Genomic DNA, 25744 nt, shown 5'->3' with positions numbered 1-25744 from the left:
AGAACCTATGCATGTTCAAGTCTCTTCCACCAAGAACAGACAACACCCTCCCTCCATGTTGATGGCATTCCCTCCATTCTCCCACTGCCAGGCTTTGAGAGGTCATCGCTTCCATCCACTTTGCAAGTGACCACAAACAAGCCCCAACAATGGACAGGGGCTTCTGGTAACTACCCTCCCTCCAGATGGCCAAATCCAAAAGGCAATCTTGACTCTTCCCAATTCCTGGCCCATCTAGAGTGGCATTTCACACTGTAGACCACACCCCTCCCTGAAATTTTGCCCCCTGGTTTTAATGACATCCAACTCTCTCTGCTTCCTTGGTATTTACCAGGGTTCAAGGCTGTCCTCTCTTTACAATATAAATATTCTCTTCCCGAGTCACTCCAAAGGTTTTGGCTATCGGAAGTGACTTCGAATCAAGATTTCCAATATATACACCTCTATGAAACAAACCTATGATCCAGCTCCTGATGGAATATCTCAGTCATTATATACCAAATAAACCTGGAAATCATGCTTCAAAGTGAACTGTCTTCTCTTGATGGATTATTTCTTATTCTAGTTGATGGTAACCAGTTGCCTGAATCAAACTTCAGATAATCCTAAACACCACTGCTCCCCACACCTCCTGGTCCTATAGCCAACTGATTGTTAGAGCCCTGTGGTTCTCTTTAGTGAGTACTTCCAGAGCCTGCTATTCTCTTCCCTCCTTCCTCCTTCCTCATTGGCACTGCAGCCAGTCATCACCCTATCTCACCTGGCAGACTGCAAATTTCACCTTCTTCAACTTACCCTCCACATTACTCCCAGAGTGATATTAACATTCAAACCCAAAAATACGATTTGGCTAACTAAGAAGCCCACAGTGGCTTCCCTTTCTGCCACTCCCACCTACAAGGTAGATGTCTACTTCTGTTACTTTCTCATGATATAAGTTCCAGCCACTCTGGCTCATGCCTTAGCATTTCTGCTTCACATTCTCCCCTGTATCTGAAATGTCTTTTGATTACAACAAGCTTGTGATCCTTTAAAGCACAGAACAAATGCCACCACCTCTGTGAAGCCTTTCCTAATTACCCCTGCTCCACATTCAAACCAGAAGGAGTTGATGACTCCTTTCTTTAGGCTCTACTTTGCATATATCTGTTAAGTGAATTTAGCATCATCTATTACAATCGTGTTTGCGGGTGTGTGTCCATGTGTGTATATTCTATGCATACACAGAGGTACACACTTCCTGTAAAAAGCTAATGTCCTATAATTTCACCCCAGCATTCCAAAGGGTGCTTAGCACAGACCTGGATCTCCATAAATGTTTGCTGTCAAACTGCTGTAAGTTGGAAATGCTAGGATTAAGGACAACAAGATAAAGAAATCCATCAAGTTAAAAAGGAAAATAAAAAAGAAAGGGAGAAAGAAAATAGCACTGCTACATTAGACTCTGCCCTGTGAACCAACTGGGAATTAGGAGTTCTGGCTCTACTGTTCTCCCAAAGCTCTCCTTTTCTTCCCCTATCATAAGGTAACACCTTATTTATTACAGACATTTTTGTATGTATCTTCCCTGCTTGGGGGACATCCCACCACCACTACTAGTACTGTCAAAATATCTTCATAACAGTTGTATTTACTGAGCATTTATTTACCAAGTGCCAGGTGCTTTGCTAAATGCTTTACATGTGTTAACTAATTTAATCTTCACAATAAGCTAGTACAATGGATGTTATTAATATTACTGTTTTACAGGTGAAAAGAACAGAACCTTAAAAAGATGAAGGCGTGTGCCCATTGTCTCATTGCTAAAGAACAGGATCCAAAGCTAAGGAGTGGACTTCTGGGCCCGTGCCCCGGAGTACTGTACTGTATATACTTCTCTGCTACATAATACGACACTACACTAATGATCCCCGCCGATCATCCCCCACCAAGTATACTCATCAAGGCCACCAGGGTTCCGGGAAGACATGGGCTGTATCTGACTTCTTCACTACTTGGCACATAGTGAGTACTCAGTAAATATTTCAGCTGAATTAAAGACTCTTTAAAACTTTGGGCCGAGTGTTTTTGTCCATTCCTCCTTCCTTCCTCCCTCCCTCCTTCCCACTCTCTTTTTCCTGTAAAATGAAGGTGTGGTTCTTTAAGGTTTCTTTCAACTGCAAAAATTCAATGGTTTTATCATAAGAAGGTAATGTGCTCCCCACCTAGAATATGATAAGGACACACTCATTAGAGTAAAGGCAGGTAACCAAGAGGGTGGGTTGGATGTGAGCAACCTTGACTGGAATCCCAGGTCCACCTCCTAACCTCGGCAAATTCCTTGATCTCTGAACTTTTATTTCCTCACCTTAAAATATGGGTGGTCCTAGTAGTGGTCCACTACTGCCTCAGTAAGTGACTTTGAAGATTAAAAGAGAAAATATGGATATACATACGATGCCTAGAACATACACAAGCACTCATACACGACAGCCATTACTTCCTGCAACACTCAGAATCAGAGCTTAGCTGATACACTCTCACACAAAGGAAAAGGTGAGTGTCCACTCATGGAGCAAACACCGCATTCTCATAGGGAGACTGTCCTATTTCATTATTTTACTGCCTTCGCCTGTGTTGGGGGATTCAGCATGTGTTATAAAGAAAAGATTAAGCAAGCAACTATATTTTCATTCCAATTTATAGGTTCTCTTTTATCCCTTTCTCGAGTCCTTATTCTTCATATCCAGAAAACTCAATCAGACTTCAACATTTCCCATTTCCCATTTCTCTCACAAGAAGACATATTTCTTATTTGTTATAAAAAAAAGAAAAAAGTTGGGTGAGTATAGAAGAGGAATCTTCCTAATCTTAATTCAAACAAATTTGTCAGACCTCTTTGCTAGCTCATCTCTTTACAGAGCATCCTGCCTTCTCAAAAAAAAAAAAAAAAAAAAAAGAGAAAAGTTTCCCCAAAAGTTAATTTTATTCAATTTTTAAAAATTATTTTAAGAAAATTAACATTCATTATCTTAGATTAGCCAAAATATCTTCAAATGCCCCCACACCAAGTTTATGAAATCCCTTCCCCCCCCAAAATCTAGTTCTTTATCCTTGTCAAACTTCAATATTAGCAACCAAGAAAAATGTACTAAAAGGAAAAAACCAGCTGGGTTCTAACAGGCTATCACAAAACTACAACTTTATAAAAAGCTTCTATAATTCATTATCATCTCATAAGATTTAATAAATATACACAGATAAAATTTTAAATAAGTGAAAATAAAAACTAGCATAACTATTTTATATTTTTATAATAATATAGACATAAAAGGTTATATTAAAGATGGCATAGGTAAAATATTTCAGTCATATTTTCTTTAGAATTTTGAGAAGATGGTATTAACAATTCTAATACCTTAAAGCTGAATTTATCCCAAATTTTCTAAAAATTTTTTTTATCAGATAATGTTTGTTTTATGCAACTGCCAGTTCTTATTATCCATGATAACAGGAGTCAGGATGGTATAAATAAATAAATCAAAACTCAGACAAAGCTCATAGTAAATTACACAACCTTCTGTGCTCTCAAAAATCCTCATGAACCAGCATTAACCAATTTCAATTTTATGTTTTATTACTGCTCTTGCTGATTCTCTTGTGTGGAAATTAATTAGCGGCGAGATGGGCAAAAGAGAGGCAGCAGAAGAGAAAAGGTCAAAATCAATCCACTCTGAATAAACAGACTGTAACTGATAGTTGGCTGTATTCACATTTTTGTGAATGAGAAAACCAACATGACTTCTACAAGGTTTCACAGAAAGGCAGCTGTGAAGAAGTCAACGCCAGACTGGGAGCACATCTACGGAAAAAAATGGCTAAACATGACCAAGAAGGCTAAGCCTATTGTGTCCTAATCAGTCTTTCCAAGAGATGGTAAGATGGGCACTATGCGGGGGGGGGGGGGGGGGGGGGGTGTTTAGTAACCAGTAAACTCTTATTTCTTCCTTATTTCAACCAACTTCATAACCCAGGTTTGCAACATACAGAGAGCAGGTGTCGGGTAAATCTAATGAGGGTTAGAAAGAATGGATATTATTATCACTATCACTATCATCACCAACCACTCATTAATTGGGGGCCAGCAAGAATGGGACTCTCTTCATGACTTCATTTCATACTCAAGAGAACCAGGAGAGCAACCTGAGGCACAACAAGCCAGTAAACAGAGGGCAGATGAGGAAATCCTACTCAATTTTGACCACAAAGCCCAAGCTCTTAAGCAATAGGTTGTTCTCTACCTGGAAACCACATTGGTTCAAGCAAGGACACTGAGGAGTCGACTAATTCCACATTGAGGGAGCTCTATACAGGGTACAAGCAACAGGAACTAGTGGTGAAACACAGAGTCTACATAGGATATTCAGAAGGAAAAGGCGAAAGTGTCACCGTTAGATGTGAGTATAGCTTTGATGGTCACTCGAAGCAACAGAAACGCTCTCTTGAAACACAGGAGAAATAAAGGTCTAATGAATAAGAAGAACATGAAAGTTAATTTCAAATGGGAATTTATGCATGATCACCACAAGCCATCCCATAATTATAATGAAATTTCAGAGCTTTGCTCAAACACCATCCAGTATTTTCCATTTTTCTCAAAATTGTCTATGCATTGTAGCCATGGACAATCTAATGTTCTCAACTTCAATTTCTATCTCAGCTCCTCACCCAAGCTACCATCCTACATTCCCAACTGTCTGCAGAATAGCTCCCGTAAGAGTCTGGAACTCAACTTTTCAGCGCGAGTCCCCCTTTCCACAAAACCCCTTCTTCCTCCTGATATCCTCAGCTCCAGGGAGGCACAGCCATCCTGCCAGTTACCCAGACTCGAGAGGTCAGCAGCACTCTTGATTCTGCTCTCTCCTTCCCTCTACAATGATAGCATGCATTTGAGGGATTGCTATGCCACAGACTCCCAAGTCTTTGGTGCTTTTAAATTCCTCCCGTGCTGATGTGGACCATCCCTGCCTCTTGCAACTGCTTCCCAGTGAATCTCTACTTTCCTGCCTCTCCGTCTCGGCGGCCATCATTATTTCAACTTTACCACCCCTGTGAGGCTTCGTGCTCTTTCAGGGCCAGGACCCTGTCGTCCTCGCTCCCAAACCCAAGCCACGCTTCCCGCCAAGGCTTTCCCAGAGGCAGCACCTAAATATTTTTATATTAAAATGAACCGTCTCTACTGTGTAGCCACCACAGCTCACTTACGCTTTGAGATGACGCCAAGAAGCACAACTCCGTGCACTGGAGATGGGACAGCGATAGCAGGAAAGTCAGGAATTTCAAGTGGGTCCAAGGAAATGACTGAGATCATTAAACTGACAGGAAGGACTGTGTGACAGAGGAAGTCAACACCATGGCCTGGGTCATTGTGTCCCAGAGGACACAAATACTTCACTGATACCTTATTTCCTTTCATGGATCACTTCAGATGGTCTCTGCCTTGAAGGAAGGGAGAAATGACTTGCGGGGCGGAGCTGACTTCTCACACACTAGCAGACACTCGAGTAATTTTGCAACCAGCTGAACCCATTTCAAGGGTACTGGGAAGCCTATGTGACAGACCTTACCCCATGTAAGGAGGTTCTAAATTGCAGCTTACAGGGAGAATTACAAATAATGCCCCCTAGACAAACGGGGGATTTACACAAAGATTTCCCATATTACCTCACTTTGACTATTAGTTTACCTTCGGCAAATGTCTGTTGCTGGCATGTCGTACCTAAAATGGGATTAAAAGGCAGTAAGAGACAGCAGTCAGGACCCAAAGAAGACAGAACAAGAGGTAGCCTCGACTCACACAGGGTCGAGCAGTGGTTAGGCTGGGGAACTCCTCCCGCCACACACACACACACAAAAGAAAAACAAAACAAAAAAACAAATTGGATTGAATGCTAATTATAGTAAAATAAATATCCACATGATGCCTGGAATCAAAAAAATACAGACCGCAATATCCATGAGGCACATGGAGGCCTTCAGCCTGAGGTGCTGCTTAGACGCCTCATGTGACAGCATCACACAGAGAACAGCACAGGCGCCCAAGGTACTGGGCAGAGGTTCTCCAGGATGAGTGTTCAATCTGCTCGATTGGAAAGTCCTCAGAATGGCCTAAGGAGCCCTCCACGATCTCCCACGCACTCTCTAGTTATCTGGGTCACCTCTCTCAGTGGACTTCCATCCTCACTCAGGTCCAGCCCAGCCACACTGGCCTCCTTCCTATTCCTGAACTGCCCCAGGCCACACTCTGGCTTTCACTCTCTGCCTTGCTGTCCTCCCCGCCAACTCCCCTCCACCCCGAGAGTCACATGGCTCCTCTGCTTACCTCTCAAATCTCTGCACCAATGTTCCTTCTCAAAGAGGCCCATCTCGTCCCCCCTATTTAAAACTGCAACGGGACCTCCTGCCTCAACAGCCCTAAGGACCCTCCTTATCCTGCCCAAGTTTTTCATAATTATCATCTTCTAACATTCGACAGAATTCACCTGTGCTTTGTTTATCATTTACTGTCTCTTCCCCTCCACTGCAACCCCCACTGCAGACACTGGAAGGGAAGTTCTATGAGGACAAGGAATTACACCTGCTTTATTCACAGGCTCATCCCCAGCAGCTAGAAAAAGTTGTAGCGTATACCAAAAGCTTGATCAATACCGGCTACGTGACTGGTTAGAGGACCACATGAACCACAGAGCTCTCATTAATTGAGTTACAAGGTATTCTTCTGAGACACCCATCACCCGTATTATGTGTCAAACACTGGGCTAGCCAGTACAGGTAAGAAAGGAATAAGAGACAAGAGACTTTGCCCTCCAACAATTTGTTCCAAAATTGCGTCACGGGTTATGTGAGGGCGAAGGATGCCACACCCACTCAATCTACTCACCCACTTCCTCCAACATCTGCTACACACCTGCCAAAATGCAGTTTACAACGCAAAGGATCTGTGCCCTGAGCAGCTGAGGGGTCCTTTAAGAAAAGTTCCCACATAATTCTTTCAAATAAAACTATGGCACAAATTATTGAGGAAGACAAGAGCATACATAACCTGTGCATTTTCAATAGGGGCTCAGATACGAAAATGTTGCCAAATGTTTAGCTCACCAAAGGAACCCACTCAACTTAATATATTTTCAATAAACAATTAACTTTAAATGTAAACACTGACAATTAATACCGACTGCTTAAATGAACATTCAATATAGTTGTTCAGACCTTTCAGGACTTCTGGTTTTGTCAAAATTTATGAGGTGTCAGTAAAGAACGTCTAGGCCCTGTTCCCCTTTCCATCTTAAATTGAGGGGAAAATATGACAGATCATTATGGAGACCCTGTGTGTGTACAATATGACTTGAGTATGACTGAAGCTCGCCATGGATTGCAATCCCTAGAAATACCATAACCTCTGTTGTAAAGCACGTTATAGAAGAAAGGAGAAGCAGCAGGGGTTTTGGCAGGTGGTGAGGAAGGAAGAAGAGACAGACGGAACAAACCTGGTCTCCTGAAGGTGAGATGTAAGTAGAAATGTGGGAAGTCCATCTTTAGATACATTCTAGGAAAACGAGGAGGTGCAGAGAGCTGTTTCCACTACTATAAACCAAACCAAAGCAAACCAACCAAAAAATAAAGCCACACTTACAAGTAACTGAAATTGAACATAATCACAAAGTGGCTATTATCCAAGATATGGTCACTGTCCTCAGTAGACAAGAGAGGAGAAATCTAGCAGTGTAATCTGCAATCTTGTATCATATAAACCAAATTAATTGAAATGAGGAGGCATGGTACCCAGGTCATCTGATACGTACCATATAGGCTCTATGTGTGAGGCCCCTGTCCTGTGAGACCCAACACAGATTAGCTCCCATGTCTACCTCACCTGGCCGGCCTGCCTTCCCTTCCTCCTTTCTTCCTAAAGAAAAACAAATGTGACCTTGATACCTGCACTCACAGCATCCTGCCCAGTAGACTCAGAATGCACACAGGGAGCTGAACAGACCATGTTGGGGATGGCCTGCAAAGTTTCCATAAGGTGACTTTTTAGTGAGGTAGCTATCCCTTCTGAATTTTCCTGAAGCTTTGCAAACCCATCACGTTGTTAAGAATCCAAATAGTGCTTAACGAAGGAAAATGATCCATCTGAGGAGGCAAGAGTGAGCTTTCTTATTCTGAATTGTGATTCCCACCCCCAACTTCTCCAGCTCTTCTCCTTCCCTTCTCTTGCTCTGACATCCCAGTCTGAATACGGCAGCAATATATGTGACTCCTCTCACACAAATGTGCAGATGTTAACAGCTCCATACAGTTCTGTAGGATATGAAAAAACATTTCAAGAATCTTATAAGTGCTGACGAAACTTGCCTGAATTACCCACACTACCTCCTCCTCCACATTCCTTAAGCATCATTTGTTTTCTTGAATGTGCGGGGTGGGGGATCCGAAAAAATAACAATTTACTGATTGAGGAGGAGATCCTCTAGCCAAAAACAGATACACAACCATAATAGTAGGAAGCTAGTTGAAAGATTAACTCAACTAACCCACAGACGCAATAAAGTTATGTCCAAGACAATGGTAACTTGGAACTCTAGCTATTCAACCACCAGCAACATCTGCCCCCGCCCCAATCCCACAGTTCCTCTGCAGAAAGTCTGACCAGCTAAACACTGTCTCTCAGACCAAATGAGAATAGCTGAAGGATTGTCTCCTGCCATTAAGTGCATCATTCATGCAAAACCTAAGGAGTGCCCTATTTTCCCCATTTGAGTAAATTAAGAAATTCCTTTCAAATGGCTTACATCTAATAACAATATGTAACTCATTAATAAACGGTGACTGTTTATTATGAGTTAAAACTCATCATCATATCCTACATATAACCACAATTATCATGTCGATTCAGAAGGCAATTTGGCTTCCTTAATTTAAAACTAAGGAAAAAAAAAAAAGCTGAGTGTGTGTGTGTGTGTGTGTGTGTGTGTGTGTATGTGTGTAAAGCAATTGATAGAATGTTACTGTCAAAATGTTTCAAGTTCACTGAGATACATTTTGGCTGAGGAAAAAAAAAAAAAAATCCAGGTTGTTTCACCGGACGTGGATTTTGCCACCAAATCTCTTGAGTTTTCTTCCTTCTATAATTCTAGATCAAGAGCAACAGACTGCAGATGCTGAGGACTACCACAGCAATATTTTAACAGTGTTTTATTAAAAAGATAACAGTACCAGAAAAGGATTTCCAGCAAGACGCTGCCAACTGTTTAAATATTCCTCGAAACCAGCCCAAATGTTTTATTATGCTCAGCATGTCAAGGGTAGATCAGGCGTCTATTAGGAACTGGGCACTGTGCTGGGTCTTTTAAATGAATTATCTCATTTAATGTTCAAAATAATACCGTGGTTTTAGGTACCAATTTTCCCTTTCAACAGATGAGAAGACATAAGCTACAAAAGGTTAAACAATTGCTCCAAATCAAACATCAAGCAAATGGCAAAGCCAGAATCCAGGAGTTTTTCTTAAACTAACAACCACACTCATTCCAATTCAGCAGAATGCCTCCATGGATTTAAAGGATCATCTCACTCCTTCGATAGTTATTTAGTGTCCACTAAAAGCATGACACATAGCAGCTCAAGTTATCCTTTTAAAAGATTAATTTAGATCATGTCACTTCTGATGGCTTCTAGACACTTGGCTCCAGCTGCCTTTGAAAACGCCAATCATGTTTTCACCCCAGGACTTTTGAACTTGCTACTCCCCTGCCACTAAATTTTCAGATCTCTCAGATCTCAGCAAAAACCTTTCCTCCTTAAAGGTGTTGTCCTTGACAATCCAACCTAAATGAGCACCCACCCACCCTCCAGCCTGGTTTTTAATCTTACTTAGCCCTGCCTGAAATTATCTTTTGGATGTATCTCTTTCTTTGTTTATTGTTTGATTCCTCCCAACTAAGACACAAATGCCCGGACAGGAGGGACACCCCTGTCTCACTCACTTGCCAGTGATTCCTCAACACCTAAAACAGTGTCACGCCCACAGTGTAAGCTCAGTAAATAAATATTTGTTAAATGGATGACTGAACTCTAGGTGCCATGGAGACACATACATAATTAGATGCAGGCCTGACCCTCAGAAAGTGTTCAATCTGTAAGGGGATGGCAACACAAATAATTCCACAAGGCAAAATGCCCTAAGTGCCATAAAGGGAATAATAAAAATACTATGTGGTTTTAAAACAGAACTAAAAAAAAAAAAAAAAATCATATACCAACGTAATATTAAAAACTACTTATAATTTCCCGAGGAAAGAAAGGACGGAGGAAGATAAATTAATGCGGGAATAGGAGAGAATACACAAACACACGCGTGCGCGCGCGCACACACACACACACGCACACACACACACACACACACACACTCTCATGTTATTCCTCAGAGCGGAAATGCTCTGTTCAGTCACGGCTTGGAAGATATAAACATCATTGAAATTCAAAAGCAGTTCTGAAAGAGAGGATGCCTCAATTGGTATGCAAGGGACGTTTCCTCCCCCTGAATACATTATGAACTTGCAGCATGCTAATATGCCATGCTATCATAAGCACCAGATGGGGCAGTAGGCAGTACATGTCCCATCAAACCTCAAGAAGATGTATTAATGTTCATGCTCTTTAAAAAAAAAAAAAAAAAAATCCTTCGCTTGTGTCCCTAGACTTCCACATTTCTTAGCATTCAGTCACTTTCTCTCAAAGCACAGTCCTCCAGGGTGGCTCCTCTTCACCAGATGGTACCAGGAATCATTTCAATCTATTTTATCACAGGAGGCAAAGGCCACAAAGCGTGTCAGACTACGCTTACTGAAGGCACACCAAGCACAAAAGAGAACAACAGAAGATACAGGAGACGTGAGAAATAAATCTTCTTCAGGCACCACGGATGAAACATTTTTTAATTATGCTGAACCCTTACTAACGCTCCACACAGAGGGGGACAAAAAGAACGCTTCTGTATGTCTGAACTTTCACGACTAGCTGATATTATTGTGAAATTGAAGTCTACCCTGAGTGTTCTCGAAAGATGATCAATCAGCTAAACTCACAAAATTGTGAATAATCAGAAGGTGGCCTCCGAATGAGGCGAGGGCGTAGTAAATGGTACCTGAGTGTGCCGAAACAGACTCGCTTGTTTAAAAGCAACTATCAGAACAAATAACATCCCAGAATCTGGTGAAACGCACCCTCTCTTAAGTATCTCAGTCAATTCAGCTGGAATATGTGGAAATCTGAATATGCCATTAGAAACCAAGGATCTGAATAAATACATTATTTGTAATTTCTTGAGGATTATTTTTTAAATACAGCATTTAAAATAATAAATTGCCTTGATTTCCATTCATCTAGGATCTCCACTAGTTTATTTATGATCACAAAGGGGTACTTTCTCTAGAATACAGAAGGAGACATAAATTGTACAACAGTGTTTCTCAAACTTGAATGGGCTTCAGAATCCTCTGAGAACTTGCACAAACACAACTGCTGCCCCCCCAACCCCACCCCAGAGTTTCTGATCCAGTAGGCTTGGGCTTGCGGTGGGGCAAAGAATGTGCATTTCCAATAAGTTCCCAGGGGATGCTGATGGCCACCGGTCCATGAGCCCTACTTGGAGAACCACTGATCTACATCATTCTGTACCATGTTTCCAAAGTGCTCACTTACCCTTAGAAAGTCTGGTATCTTAAAGAAGCCTGGGTGGCTCAATCAGTTAAGCCGTTAAGCCTTTGACTCTAGATTTTGGCGCAGGTCATGATCTCAGGTCGTGGGACTGAGCTCCCACATGAAGCCCCATGATGGGCTCTGTGAGGGGCTCCCCCTAGGGCTCGGCGCTGGAGGTGGAGCCTACTTATGACTCCCTCTCTCTCTCTCCCACTGTCTCCACACCATGCTAACATGCACCTTCTCTCAAAAAAACAACAAAAAAGTCACTCCACTATCTGTGCAGAATACCAGCAATATCTTTGTAAAAACAGATCTACTCAGTTGATAAGCTAAACTGACCTATGAATTTTTTAAAAGGCACAAATGAGGAGAAATACTTATAAAATATCTGTCAAATTAGCAAGATTATTCTTTGAAGGTATACTCTATAACAAGAGTCCCTGAAACTCTACAGTCCTGCCCTCGTCTTTATAAAGGATTCAATGTAAATGTTGACAGAAACAGAAAAGGGCAAAAATATTTCAAGAAAGCTGCATTAATGCAAGAAATAACATGTTCTTCATGAGAATACTATCTATATCATGCACTGAATGAATTATCTTAGCAATGTCTCTGGAGTCTTGAGTATAAATTTTATCAGCCTATCAAATTACTAGTCATCTAAGATTATGGGTTGAAGAAAGTGCTTGGCTGTATTTCCTGTGTAACTGAAGAGATGAAAATATTTCGTTTAATATTTGTCTTTTGCTATAACCTTACCCCTATGTCTGCTGGAAAGTGAAACCTTACATCCATCCTCCCAAACTACACACAAGGCTCAGGTAAAGGGAGAGACAATTCCCCAAAATATCGTGTACAACTGTCAAAAGCCCTTGACTTTGTTTCTAATTTTGGTACTTATGCCGGGAAGGGTTTAAGTGTTATACATTGTATTATACTCTTAGGAAATATAATCATGATAAATTCACAAATTTATAACACATGCACTCTCAACTACTATGCAGTGAGCCACCAACAAAGTTGGTATGGCCAAAACAAAAAAGCATTATTCTTCCTTAACTCTGAAAGCAAACGCTTGATTCTTAAACACCATTTACCAAAAGTTTTATAAGATTTCCTTTTTATTTTTTCCCCTCATAATTAACATGCTTTGTGCATTATTTCTTTCCTTTAAAACCTCTGTGAATCCCAGTCCACCTCTCATCCACTTACTGACTCATTAAGCAAACATTTACTGATTGCTTACTATATGCCAAGCTCATAGGTAGCCTGGAATGGAATTATTAGAACTAAGAAATCAAGATCTTAATGTAAATGGCAGCTTTATCAAGAGGAGTTGATGATGTTTGAAACGTCTATTTTAAACCACGAAGGAGAGTCTGTATCTTGGGAGACATAAAAGGTTAGACAGAATTCATCTCTCTAGCAACATCCTACCAAGGAACAGGAAAATCTCTGGGGGTGATCTGGAGCCTCTGAATCATCTAACTTGAAGTTACACATGAAAACTGCCACTTCAGTCTTAACTGAAAAAACCAGGATGGGCTTTTAAGCATCAGCTTTTTTGTTTTACTCACCATTCTAAGTTTAGTTATCTGTTTCCAGGTGAGCAAATTACTAGTAATGGGTAAAAGGGTGGGCAGATCACAGAAAGAAAGGAGAGAAAATCCCATCAAATATAGACAAAAACTCATCAAGCACAAGGGTGTAGAGCCCTTTTGTGTGGCTCCAACACTATCCCTCCCTTTTCAAGTGCAGAGAGCACCTCTGTCTGCCTTTAGTAATTACTGCTTGCATGTAAACTATGCTTTTTAGGGGCACACAGGACGTTTCCAATCATTATTATCACGGTCCTGTGAAGTAAAAGTCAGTAAGGCAGAATGACTGTCTCTAAGACAAAAGAAGTAAAGCTCAGGCAGGCAGTAAACTGACTTGTTCCTGGTTATGCCACTATGTGGAGGAATCCTGATTCACACCCAGGAACTGGCATCTTAAACATCCTGTGCTTTTTGAGAGATGACCTTATAAAACACAACACAATAATTGTTTACAATATAAATTCAAGTTGTAAAAAACATGTTCAGCACAAAGGGGGCAAGACTATAAGTGATTATGAAGACCGTGGCCATCCAAAATGACGGCCAATAATGACACAAGTTTTAAACCTGTAAACAGAATCAACTTTGTGGCATAGAGAGGTCCTCTTCTACTCTCTGGAAAACACTACAAAGTGGGTGAATTCTCCAAGACATTGGTGAAAGGTGTATTTACGTCACATTGATAGGGTAACAAACTCTTTGCTCCCAGAATGTGAGTAAAATGTAAATAAAGATAAAAAACAAATTATATAGCAAATAGCTCAATAATAACAACGGGGAAACAACTCCTTTCAACAAAGTTCTTCAGAGAGACCCCTACATTGTAGAAAACAGAAAGTTTTGAAAGCCTGGTTACATTTACATTTAGCCATTTTGGGGGGCCACTACTTCTCAGCAAGCAAACACTGGTATAGAAAAGTGTGTGTGGGTAATTAAGAAGTTGGGTGTTGCCTCTGATTTTTATCGCTTCATATCGTATAAACCAATGATTAGGAATACCCTGGAAAGTCTAGGAGAAAATAAGGTGCTTTCTAAGAACTCAAATTTTCATTTCCATTCCTTTAATATTTTCCTGTCTCTAGACTATACAAAGACAACTAATGCTAGAGCAGTAAGGAAGAAAATAAATGTTAACAGGCCTTTCAAATGAAGTGTTCCTGTAAGTGCTGAGTACACACGTTCAGATATAACCATAACAAAGAGGAAACAATGCCTATCTCCCACGGAAAGTGTCAGAATCCAACCCCTTCCTCATTCCACTTATATCCCTGTCAAGGCGCATGTTAAGCATTTCAAGTTCGAGAATATATCAACTGTTACCCCAGGACCCCTCAAATTTTATTATGTATTTTCCTCCCAATAACCCAGCAATCATTAAAGCCAACAACAAGCCCAGAGAAAGGCAGTGAAGTTAAATCACACAAAGTTCAAGTGTAAAGTAATGATACGCTCAGAAGCACAGCAACTGTCCTCAAAGTTCCAAATAACTACGCACGCCATCAAAATCACCCTAGATTATTAAGAATGGTCTGTTTATTTTGTCAGACTCTTTAAGACTCTTGTTAAAGCTGTAAACACATGATAAAGATACCCTGTAATATCCCTTCTTCCTAAAGAGCATTTCTGCCCATCTAATTACATAGCTCTTAACACCAAAGTCTTTACAGTATTATGTTCTCATTGGTACTTTCAAAATGATATTCTTGCTTGAGCAGCAAGTACACTGCATGATGTTAATAAACCACAGAGAATTTAAAAGAATACCTCTGACAAAGTGAGTCCCTTTACAGACTACACTTCCCACTCAGCCTTTAAAAAAGAAATGTGGGAAACACACATGAAAGCTTCTAGAGAAAGCATCCCATCATTTTTTGAATCAACTGCTTCTTTTAGAAAGGGAGAGGCATGACGAAAAAAGGTTATCTGCTTTCCTACAGTATCCTCATCTTCTGAAATCACAGTGTCTGCACACCCAGAACCTATCTAGAGCAGTATCATGGGTACCCAACAGTCTCGCTAACAAGAGATCTTTTTTTTTTTTTAAACCACACAATGCTGGTGAATAAAACAATTTGGTCTGCCATTTACTTCCAATGTTCTACTAATCTGAAGCACTGGAAAAATCATCTATCTGAGCTTCTGATCAACAGAAGATAGCAGGGATTACCACATTCCCAAAGCCTAAAAAGGCACTGTTTTCGTTAGCCTCTACAGCTCTGACAAGGAATAAATCTATGATTTCTATTAGACTTTTCAAAATAATGACATTAGCCCCCTGATGCCTATTACTCTCAGTGCACTCTTTCAAGAGGAGTAGGAGTACACAGAGAGCTGCCAGGTATCCCAACCTGTTTTATCCAAGATCATGCTTGATGATTAAGGCTCATGCTTTTCCATTTTAGTTTTTCAGCAAAGAGAACAACTCTACTGCAAATTCAAACATTCCCTTTTACATGTTTCCATCTAGTCTGCACTACAAAATATCCCTCCTCCAGCCATAACATCCTTACCCTTCCTCAAAAAGAAAAGAAAACAAAAAGGAATCCAAAAATCAGACAAACCAGAGAATCCTTCCCCTGCCATTTAACTCTATGTGTCCTTGGGCAAAAAGCTTCATTTACCTGATCTTCAGGTTTCAAACAGAAACCCTGTACAGAAGGGTAGTAAGAAGTAGGAAGTCTAGAAGGTGCCTAGCCTGGGGCCTGGCATGTGCAGGCTTTCGGTAATAGGCTGCTCTTACTATACCATCAGAGATTTATTCCGTTCAGAGATGGCATTTATATATGCCCTTTGAGATTAAGAGGATTTCCTGATTCCTTTGATTGGAACTCTATGGGTTGAAAAACATAATTAAGCTAGACATTCTCAGAAAGTACATTTACATTAATATTAATTAATACAAACAGCTGTTTGAAAAAGCCAGCCAGATAAACCTGCTTCTTGGTCAGGTGTGAAATCCTATTGTTCTCGAGTTATGAGTCATTTAAGTTAATGACTTATTCCACTGGATACAGTTAGCTACCCAAGAACCGCAACTGTACACAAAGAAATCTCTTTCGAGAAATACAATACCCGCTCACACACACAGGAATTAAAATTTAATAAACAAAAATGAATGTCCTACCCATCGCAGAACAACAAACTAAAAAATGTTAAGTTACATTAATGAAAGTCCGACCTGAGGCAAGCATAAGGCAGGCAAGGGTTTCTAATAAGCACTAGGTTGGCCCATGGCCCGCCCTTCCCCCATAGCCTTGAGTCCCTTTAGGTCCTCCCTTGCCTCTGGGTTCCCATCTCCTGTCTCCAGGCTCTTACTACTCTATATCATACTTTACTATTACTTCTCTACCTGGAGCACTAGACCTCAAAACTCCTTGAGGGCGTGGAGGGACTGAAACCTAGTCATCTGGTTGAGGGCCCATCTGCAGCCCACCTACCAGTGTGTACCACCTGCATTTCCTTAGGAAAGTGACCTCTCCGTTGCCATGCCCTTGCATTGCTCAAGCCGCTTAGTACTCTAGTAATTAACCACATTTAGGCTCTCTCCCCGTTTCCAAACAATTAGAAGATAAATGTAATGGCATACTTTTGCCACGGGTCAAGTGATTACTGTTAAAAAAAAATCTTCTACAGAGCTCTACAGTCCTGGAGTGAGAGGGGAGAAAGCATACAGTAAGAGCCATCCAGGGTAGACTAGGAAAGACAATGAAATAAGACTGACGTTGACTTGGTTCTGTGATGAAATGTGTCTGTGAGGTTTAGAAGTGGCCTGGCAAAGAGGGGGAACTGGAGAATTCTCTTACTTTGATGAACCACCTGAGCAAGTTGCTTGACCTCTATGAGCCTCAGTTTCAACATCTGTAAACTAAAAGCACTTACAAGATCAACCTTTTAGCTCTTAAAGGTATTTGTTCCTCTGATGATTCAGACAGAAGGCTGTTCAGAATTACAAGAGGGAATCTTCTTTGCAGACGTCAAATATCAGGGTAGTGATGAGACGGTTAATAAACACTCCTAGGGCGCCTGGGTGGCTCAGTGGGTTAAAGCCTCTGCCTTCGGCTCAGGTCATGATCCCATGGTCCTGGGATCGAGCCCCGCATCGGGCTCTCTGCTCAGTGGGGAGCCTGTTTCCCCCTCTCTATCTGCCTGCCTCTCTGCCTACTTGTGATCTCTGTCAAATAAATAACATCTTTAAAACAAAATAAAAAATTAAAAAATAAACACTTCTAGACTATATAATGCCCATGAAGCAAATGTGTACTCCAAAAAATAAAAATAAACCAGTTGTTTTATGAAATCATCAGCAGTAATAACCACCACCACCACCACCATCCCCCCCAAAATTAAACATTTATCTGTTTCAATAGGCCATTAACTACACAGGAAGATGCCTTGTCAAAGTTTCAAAGTATTATTTAAAAGACATAGAACTAAAAGGTCAAGGACTCAAAAGTATTAACAGAAAATAATTGAAAAAGAAAAAGGAAGTGGTACCAGGGCCTGAAGAGAAGTTGGAACTTCTAAGTGCCTGCTACAAAGAAGTCATAGCTGCACAATCTACATTTATAATTGGATATTTGCAGCTTATATGCTTTTCTTTTCATAGCTGGCAGGAGGCTTGTTTGATATAGCAAAGAGTTGTTGGCCCAACACAATAGAAAACCAACTCACAAGGTAAAATCGAGTAACAGTGGATGGATTGTTGTGGGGTTTTTTTGTTCTTGCATAATAGCATTTATAGATTAATCTATTTAAAAAAAAAAAAAAAAAAACAACCAGGTGCATTACCCAAATGTTCAGTTACTGGGGACACTCACAGTTGTCTGTCCATGGCAGTTTCATTTCTGTTTTTTACACAAATCATCGCTTGCAAGCACTGATGTTAAAAACAGAAAAACAGTCTAGTACACAGTGGCTATAAATGCCAAATCAATTTTCAGCAGATAATAAAGTCCATGTTTTACAATCAGCAATGCACTGTTTTACTACCCAAAAATGTAAGCTAATAATATATAGCTCTACTAAATGGAAAATGCAGATACGCTGTTAAAAAACGGGCCGGCTGTGAGAGGATGGATCATTTCTGCAGGGACCTTCTTAAAGCTATGTGTAAGTGTTTTGAAAATATCACATGATGTGGCCATGTGTTAAAAATTACAGCCAGTTAAGTTCTCTGCTAAGAAAAATATGTGGGCAATTTATGAAATGCACTCCAGGATGGAGATGTCTTAAGTAAAACCAGATTTTGAAAACAAACCTTTTCTTTTTTATTTTTTTTTTTTTTTTGGAAACTTGAACTTAAAAAAAAGTTCCAGGCACATCTGGAGAGCAGGACCATTGAGAAAGGGTGGTCTGACCTAATACTAGCCATCTTCTGAAAGAACAGCACTATTTCTGGGCTACACTGACTCTGCTCACTTATTGTCCTTTTAAGGAAACAGTCCTGAAAGCATTTTGTAGGTCAACATATGTTCTTTGATAATATTATACAAAGATTGATAAAAATATAAGTGTTTCAGAAAGCCTGGAGTCATCTCCCTCCCAAAAACAATATAATGCCCAAGGTCTCCCAGCCATCTCATGAGAAAACATTTTCCTTTTCTTAAACACAAGGATCTAGTTGTTACAAAGTGACAGGCAGTGAAATGATATTTCCTTATATTAAGTTAAATCATAAAAATAGTTTAATCTATTTCTTTAAAGCATGCATGGTCTCCTTTGACTTTTTATAGCTCATTTTGTAACAGCATGTTATCAGCAGCTAAAGTGTGTTTTTTTTAACCAAAATAGTTCTAGAAACCCTTAAACTGAGACTTTTTTACCTATCCACCCCCACAGATTGGTATGTATTTGAATAAGTTCAGTCTGTGCAAATCTGTTTCCAGGGATCCCCCTTTTTATGAAAAAGGTCCTAAACCTGGGAATTGTTACATCAAGTCTGAGACACCCAGGAACACGTTCGGACATCTGACCTACCAAATAATTAATCATAATAATAGTGGTAATAGTAATATTAAATGTTGATACATAAATATGTCGTCAAAGAAAAAAGAAAAAAAAAAGTGACAATATCAGATTACCCGAAACACATCCTTTTAATCTTCATGTCTTATTTAAAAACATAAAATCTATCCCAGATGGTTAGAATCATCCATTAATATAAGTACATATGTGTGGACTAAAATATGCTAAAAACATATTAAGAGGCAGTCCATCCAAAAGGAGAGTTTAAAAAGTGCAGATGGGTGTCAAAAATAGCCAAGTGTCAGATCTGCTCAAGTATCGCCATTCTGGCGCAGGCTCCCAGTCACAGCTGCTAATATATTCTCTGCATCCAAGTACAAGGTTTTCTAACACAGTTGATGAGAGAGAGAGAGAGTGCGAAACACTGCCACACTTCAGGTTACTGTCTCAGAACCAGTCAGATATTAACGACTTAACACCGAAACAAACTTATCAATGATTCTAAAACTCTGTAGTGCAACGTATTCTCAAGAAGGCTGCTTTGAAGAGGACTTTAAAATCCTGTGAGCAGTAAGGGATAGCCAGGGTCCTAACTCATCTCTTTCACTCAAGCATTCACCAGTGGTGTGGGGGGGCTTTAACCAAAACAGAATACAGACTCTTCAAAATGCTAATAAATCAGACCATTCAACATATATTTAGTAAGCATAAACACAAAGAAGATTCTCGAAGGGAGGACATAAAAATCAGATGAAACAGTGCTACAAGACTCTGGCAAAAACAAAACAAAACAAAAAAGAAAAAAAAAAAACACAAGCACTTTTTCACACAGATTCCCTATCCCATACCGAATGCCCATGACATCTTTAGTTGCGTGGTGCAGATAAATCAAGATGAGAGCTTAAAGAGTTAAAATGACCTTTCAAAGACCTCAGTCATTGTCTTTCTGTAAATTGATTTTCCCCATATTTCAGCTACATACATTCCTTGTCTACTGAACTCATGAAAAAGTGCAGTTCTGTCACAAATGCATCCTTTCTGCACATATATCAATAATGATGAGGACTACAAGACACATCCTAAAGGGAGACACATTTATCAAACAACAGCAATACCTACACAAAACTGTGGTTGCAGAAAACTGGCAGATAATGTTTCAAAACACCATCTGTGAGGTGTACAAAGTCTGTGACCAGCACAGCCTCTTTTGCCCGTCCTACCCAAATAATGTGCACGCATCAGCCAGCTGGAGGATCTCTAGCTGCCTTGTCTTTTTCATCTGGAGAGAGGCTGCTCAAAGTAGGCACAGGGCAATCCAGACAGTTCTTGAGAACAGCAGAGGCAACCCTTCCTCCACCAGGCTTCTCTCAGCCTTCTCCCTCCAGAGCAGACACTTCACAGGCAACCATCACACAGAGACACTCCAGGCTCCAGAGATAACATGTTTCAGAGGAAACTGACACACACTCAATTTTCGGGACCACAACAGAACAGCTTCAGTAATCCAGCAGACCTTTTATTTTTAATTAACCGATTCATTTATTGGCCCGATGACGTCTAAGGGCTGTTGATTTAAGGCAAGACTGAAATTATTTGTACTTCTAGAGCTTCCTTCACTTTCTCTGACATAAACAGTTTTTTAAAGAGACCTTATCCCAGGATTCTGCCAGAATCTGAGAACTCTCTCCACAGATGAAATTTGCAGGATACAAGGTACAGATGACAGTCCCAAAATCCATAACAGAAACAAGACTTCTTATTGAGCTAAATCCCTCAAGTAAATTGCTCTGGCAAACGTACGTGGCTGTACTTTCCCCTCCGCCTTTAAAGCACACCTCCCAAATTCTGAGAGCAGAGCCTCCACACCCTGTACCCCTAGATCACGATGGCTCTCTTTCTACCACCTTCCACACCTCACCTCTGTCACCCCCAGCCTCCGCCTGCCCATGCAAAATCCCTTCCGGCGTGGGGCAGAAGGTATTTTCCTTGCATAATAAAAAGTAAGCTTTCTTCATTTCAAAATCAGAGGGAGAGAGAGCACGCACGAAGCAGGGCTAACTCACCAGGCATCCTTGAATCCAGCGTCCACACGGAAAGTGACTCCCTCCTAAAATCCAGCGCGATCGGGGCTCATGCCTCCTGTTCTGGAATGAGCGCCGGCAGAGAGAGGAGGGCCGTCAGAAGGGGCTGGGGCGGCATAGCCCGAGGCAGGGTGCTGGGCGCGTGCGCCTGCCAGGCAGAGACAGATGGAGAGCTGACACTCCGGATTGCACTTGGAGCAGAAATGTGGATGATGACAGGAGCACATGTGGCCTTGAACCCAGCCCTGTCTCCTCAGGCAGAACAATGACAGGGATGTGTGTGCAAAGTATCGCAACCCTTACCTCCCCTTACCCACTCTACCTCTCTGGGCAAGTTCCAGAGCACCAAAGAACAGAAAGTAAAATGCAGAATGATAAGCTAAATGCTGAATAATTCATTCATCACCACCCCCATCCCGTTACAACTTAACCCTTATTTTGCCGAAAGAATGGAAAGTAGCCTGGCCCCCTACCACTGCTCACAGTGAAACGCTTCCCTTCCATCTTCTCCTGTTAACAGCCATAATTGGAAACTCTATTAAAAAACAAACGTGGGCACAAACCTCAAAGCTTGTTTATTGAACTGGAAGTCCAAAACAGTATAAAAACATTTTTTTAAGGACTTTGTATTTTGTGCCAGCTTATCCGACTGAACAAAGTCTCCGAATCCTTCCCTTTGTCAGCTTCTCAGTAGTATGTGTAAAATAGAACACTTTTTAGAAGCAGAAGCAGACCACTTTTATTTTACTAGAGTGCTTTTAACCCCCTGGGATCCCTGCGTTGATATGCTCCAAACATTTTCAGCTTACTCTCCTCTACCTTGCATAGAGATCCATGGGAGATGAAAACAAAATCTTCACTGTAAAGCCTTTTCAAAAGCTGAACAATCACATCCTCCTGATTTCTGATTTTTTGCACACCCTTAAATGTTTATCCTTCCCATGAATAACACATACCCAGCCAGGTTCAATGGACTCTTCCCCATAAGCTTTAATGGACACCATGATATATAAAACTACAAGCCTTTGTTACAGTGCTTTATCTAAAGCTGGCTATTTTCCTCTCAGCGGTCCCTCTTTAGTCCTTTGTAAAACATCCTTGCCTCATAGGAGAAACATAGCCTGCCTGCCTTGCATGCCTTTTCCAAACACACAAAATGCCAGGCAGAAGGAAAATACTGTTCGGTTCTAAAACTCTTCTTCATTTTAACACTTGCAAATCTTCCCTAAGGTCTGTGTGTGTTTGTTTTAACAACAGGGCACACGATGAGACAGATTCCTCAGGCTCTACCTTTCCAGTGTGTGGCCAATGCACTATAAACACGGAAACAATTCTACTCCGGAGCCTCTGCCCAGCCCACGGGCTCAATGCATATGACAGGCAGGAGCGTCCCCTTTAACTCTTGCTGTCCCTTCACGGTCTTCACCTGTCCTTTGCCTATTCTGCACTTTCCATATGCTTTTAGCCCTAATCAGACTGATTTTTTTCCCCCAACTTGCTGCCTCAAAGAAATCTCAAAAACCCATGGAAAAACAGAGACGGGGACTGTGATTTCTACCTCCTCACCCTTCCTACACCTCTCCCCAAGAGGACACACAACCTGTTTCAAAGTGCACCCACAGGCACGCACATATCCTCCACAAACTAAAAATAAATCATCTTTGGTAAACAGCGTCCATCCATAAGAATGTCTACAGTCCCTAAATACTGCACCGAAGAAGCATGGCTTCATCTAGTGAACCCCTCAAAAATCCATCACTGTCAGAGACAACTTGTAAAAAGACTACAATTCATAATGATGACTCTGTTCTGTCACTAATAGTATACTGCACCCTATTTATGAGGCCAATCTTTTTGTTCATCTTAGTTAGATGTCACTTGTAATGAGGTTCTGTGTAATGGATTTCAGTACAGTTAAGCACCAAGCTCAAACATTCTTATGACAGAAAGCTTTATAGCAGGCATGAGTGTGATAATCAATTAAGTCCTGCTATAAGGGGCCTTTATGGAATCCAGCAGCCTGAGTCGGTGGATATTCATTTTCAAAGAGAGTTATTTTTTTTCTTAAAGTCACTCAATGCTACATGTCGCTGATTTTTTTTAATACTATACCTACGTGAGGAAGAAAACATTTTCACAGTGGGAGACCCAACTTTCATCAATATGCACGGTGAATCGCTTCTGAAATAGAAAATTGACGACAAAAATGCAATACACTTTAAGAAAACTGGATGATATCCAGGTTTGAAACAGGGTCTTAATATGGGGACACGACAAGTCCCTCCACCACTGCTCAGAACACTGAACTTCTATCTGCTGTGTGATTATGTATCTTTTCTATGTGTAAAAAAGCTTTTTAAGCTGTTCTCTGACTACCGTAATTGCCACTTTAAATTGATCCACGTCAACAAAACCCAGATCCCTGGAGATTCTCACCTAGAAGTCTGACTACAGAAAGGGCCTAACTGAATGTGTGTGCCTCTCAGAGGAGTCCAGCATTTTGCTCAAGAAACCAGTCCCCTCCTCTTCTGCTTTCATCCAGGGAGGCAAGCAAAGCAGCAACCCCATTTGGCAGTTCTCCCTAAACAGGGAGACCTGGATACGTAGTTCTATACAGTTACTTAAGACAGAAATAACATTCCCTTCAATAAAAGGGAAACCAAAAAAAAAAAAAAAAAAAGAAAGAAAGAAAGAGCTTAAGGGACCCAAGATCTCTAACAACCAAATTGTGTAATAAAAATAGACAATCGATAACATGATGAATGCATTTATGTAGGTGAGGGGGGAAGAATATGTACAGAATTCGTACTACAGAAGTCTTCTCTAGTACAGAAACACTGCCCTGCATCACAATGAGAAAACATACTTTTAAAAGTTAAGAAAGGGTCCCTGCCTGGCTCCGTTGGAAGAGCACGTGATGCTTGATCTCAGGGTCACGAGTTCGAGCCCCACGTTGGGCACAGAGATTACTAAAAAAAAAAAATTTAAAAATTTAAAAAAAAACACTTAAAATATGTTCAGAACAATAACAGAGACTACACGGGCTTCCTCAGGAGAGCCACGTCAGTTAATGCATGTCTTTTAATTAACAGCTCAGAGCTTTTTTAAGGCATTTTTTTTTGTTATTGTTGTTGGGGGTTTTTTTTGGTTGTTGGGTTTTTTTTTTGTTTTTTTTTTTTTTTTTGGAGTCATCTAAAGAATCACTTTCTGAATTGGAAAATTTAGTCAACGACTCAATGCCAGGCTCCCCCTGAAATACATAAATTGGTTTCTGACAATAAAGTTGGATCCTTCTCTAGAAGGGCATCACGGTATTGTCTTTCTCCCAGGTATTTTCCACTTATTCCCAAAACAGACCAGCCCTGTCTTACATATTTTTCCTTTGTTCAAGCCTGACTTACCAAGAGGGACTACCAGTCTACTGAAACCGTATGCAGTTAATGAAAGCTCTCTACACCGGTGAAGGGCGAATGCCAGTTAAAGCTTTGCCACAGGTCTCCTCAACTTTCCTCTGGGCTCCTAGCAGGCTGTTGTGATACATTGTGACTTCACACAGTGGGTATTAAGTGAGTTAATTCAAAGGAGCTGAAACCTCATTGATCCTAATTGAAAGCAATACACCCAACCCAATACTTCCCTACCCCATCTGCTGTGGCCTGCCACCAGCTATTCAATACAAGAGAATTAATAGTTTCAGATATTCTAACCGACCCAATAAAGGCACTCATTTAAGCAGGGCTGCATTAACAAAGTGAAAAAACAAGGGTAAAATGGGTTCAAATGGAGCATTTTACTCCTAGTTGGCTTTAACAAAGCCGAATAAGGCTTATTCTGACTTTTTATGTGCAAGACTTGATAAACTGAATGAGAAGGCACTCAATGATCAGCCAACGAGCATTGATGAATGGTCATTAAGACCCCCCCTGCTCTTAGAGGAGACCCTTCCACAAAGTGGCACACCAGCTTGAAAGGGCGGACTCACTAATGTCCAGATTTCTCCGCTTGCTTGTTCCACTTTCAATTTCAGACCACTGGCCACCAAATGAGGCTGACATATTGGAAAATAATGTTTTATGGGCGAGTGGTAAAAAATAAAATGGAGGCATTAGCTCTGCTTTCAAATTCAAATCTGCTAGTTTTGTCAGACCCCAAAGGTTTTGATTTTCCACCCAGCTGGAAGCTATTAGTGTTTTCTAAAGGCATCCCACTGACAGGGCAAACCTACCTAATGTGTGAGCTGTTGGGCTAAGGGAGATGGCCCTCTCTTTTGGATGATTTCCTAACTTCTCATCACTTTGACAGTCAATTAAATAGATACAACACCTAATAAAAATGTACATTAATTTGTTTCTGCTACTG

The 25744-nt window shown here is 40.8% G+C and overlaps 1 protein-coding gene across 2 annotated transcripts in view; it reads right to left on the bottom strand.

The window, feature by feature from the left end:
- The window catches only part of LOC111146561 (RUNX1 translocation partner 1), a 109631-nt gene that overhangs the window by 74052 nt on the left and 9835 nt on the right, over positions 1-25744 (bottom strand). Inside the window, exon 1 of one of the 2 annotated variants that reach the window (XM_022502152.1) lies at positions 21368-21603. The exons of the other annotated variant lie outside the window; for it this stretch is intronic. Coding sequence (XP_022357860.1) covers positions 21368-21374 — 7 coding nt within the window. The 5' untranslated portion in view covers positions 21375-21603. Of the gene's footprint in view, positions 1-21367; positions 21604-25744 lie in introns of those variants that run through there. 2 annotated transcript variants of the gene reach the window in all.

The sequence above is a fragment of the Enhydra lutris genome, unplaced genomic scaffold, assembly GCF_002288905.1.
Source record: "Enhydra lutris kenyoni isolate GAN:26980312 unplaced genomic scaffold, ASM228890v2 scaffoldscaffold14, whole genome shotgun sequence".
Classification (NCBI taxonomy): Eukaryota; Metazoa; Chordata; class Mammalia; order Carnivora; family Mustelidae; genus Enhydra; species Enhydra lutris.
Note: the sequence above shows the minus strand (reverse complement) of the source record. Positions and strands in the feature narration are given on the sequence as shown.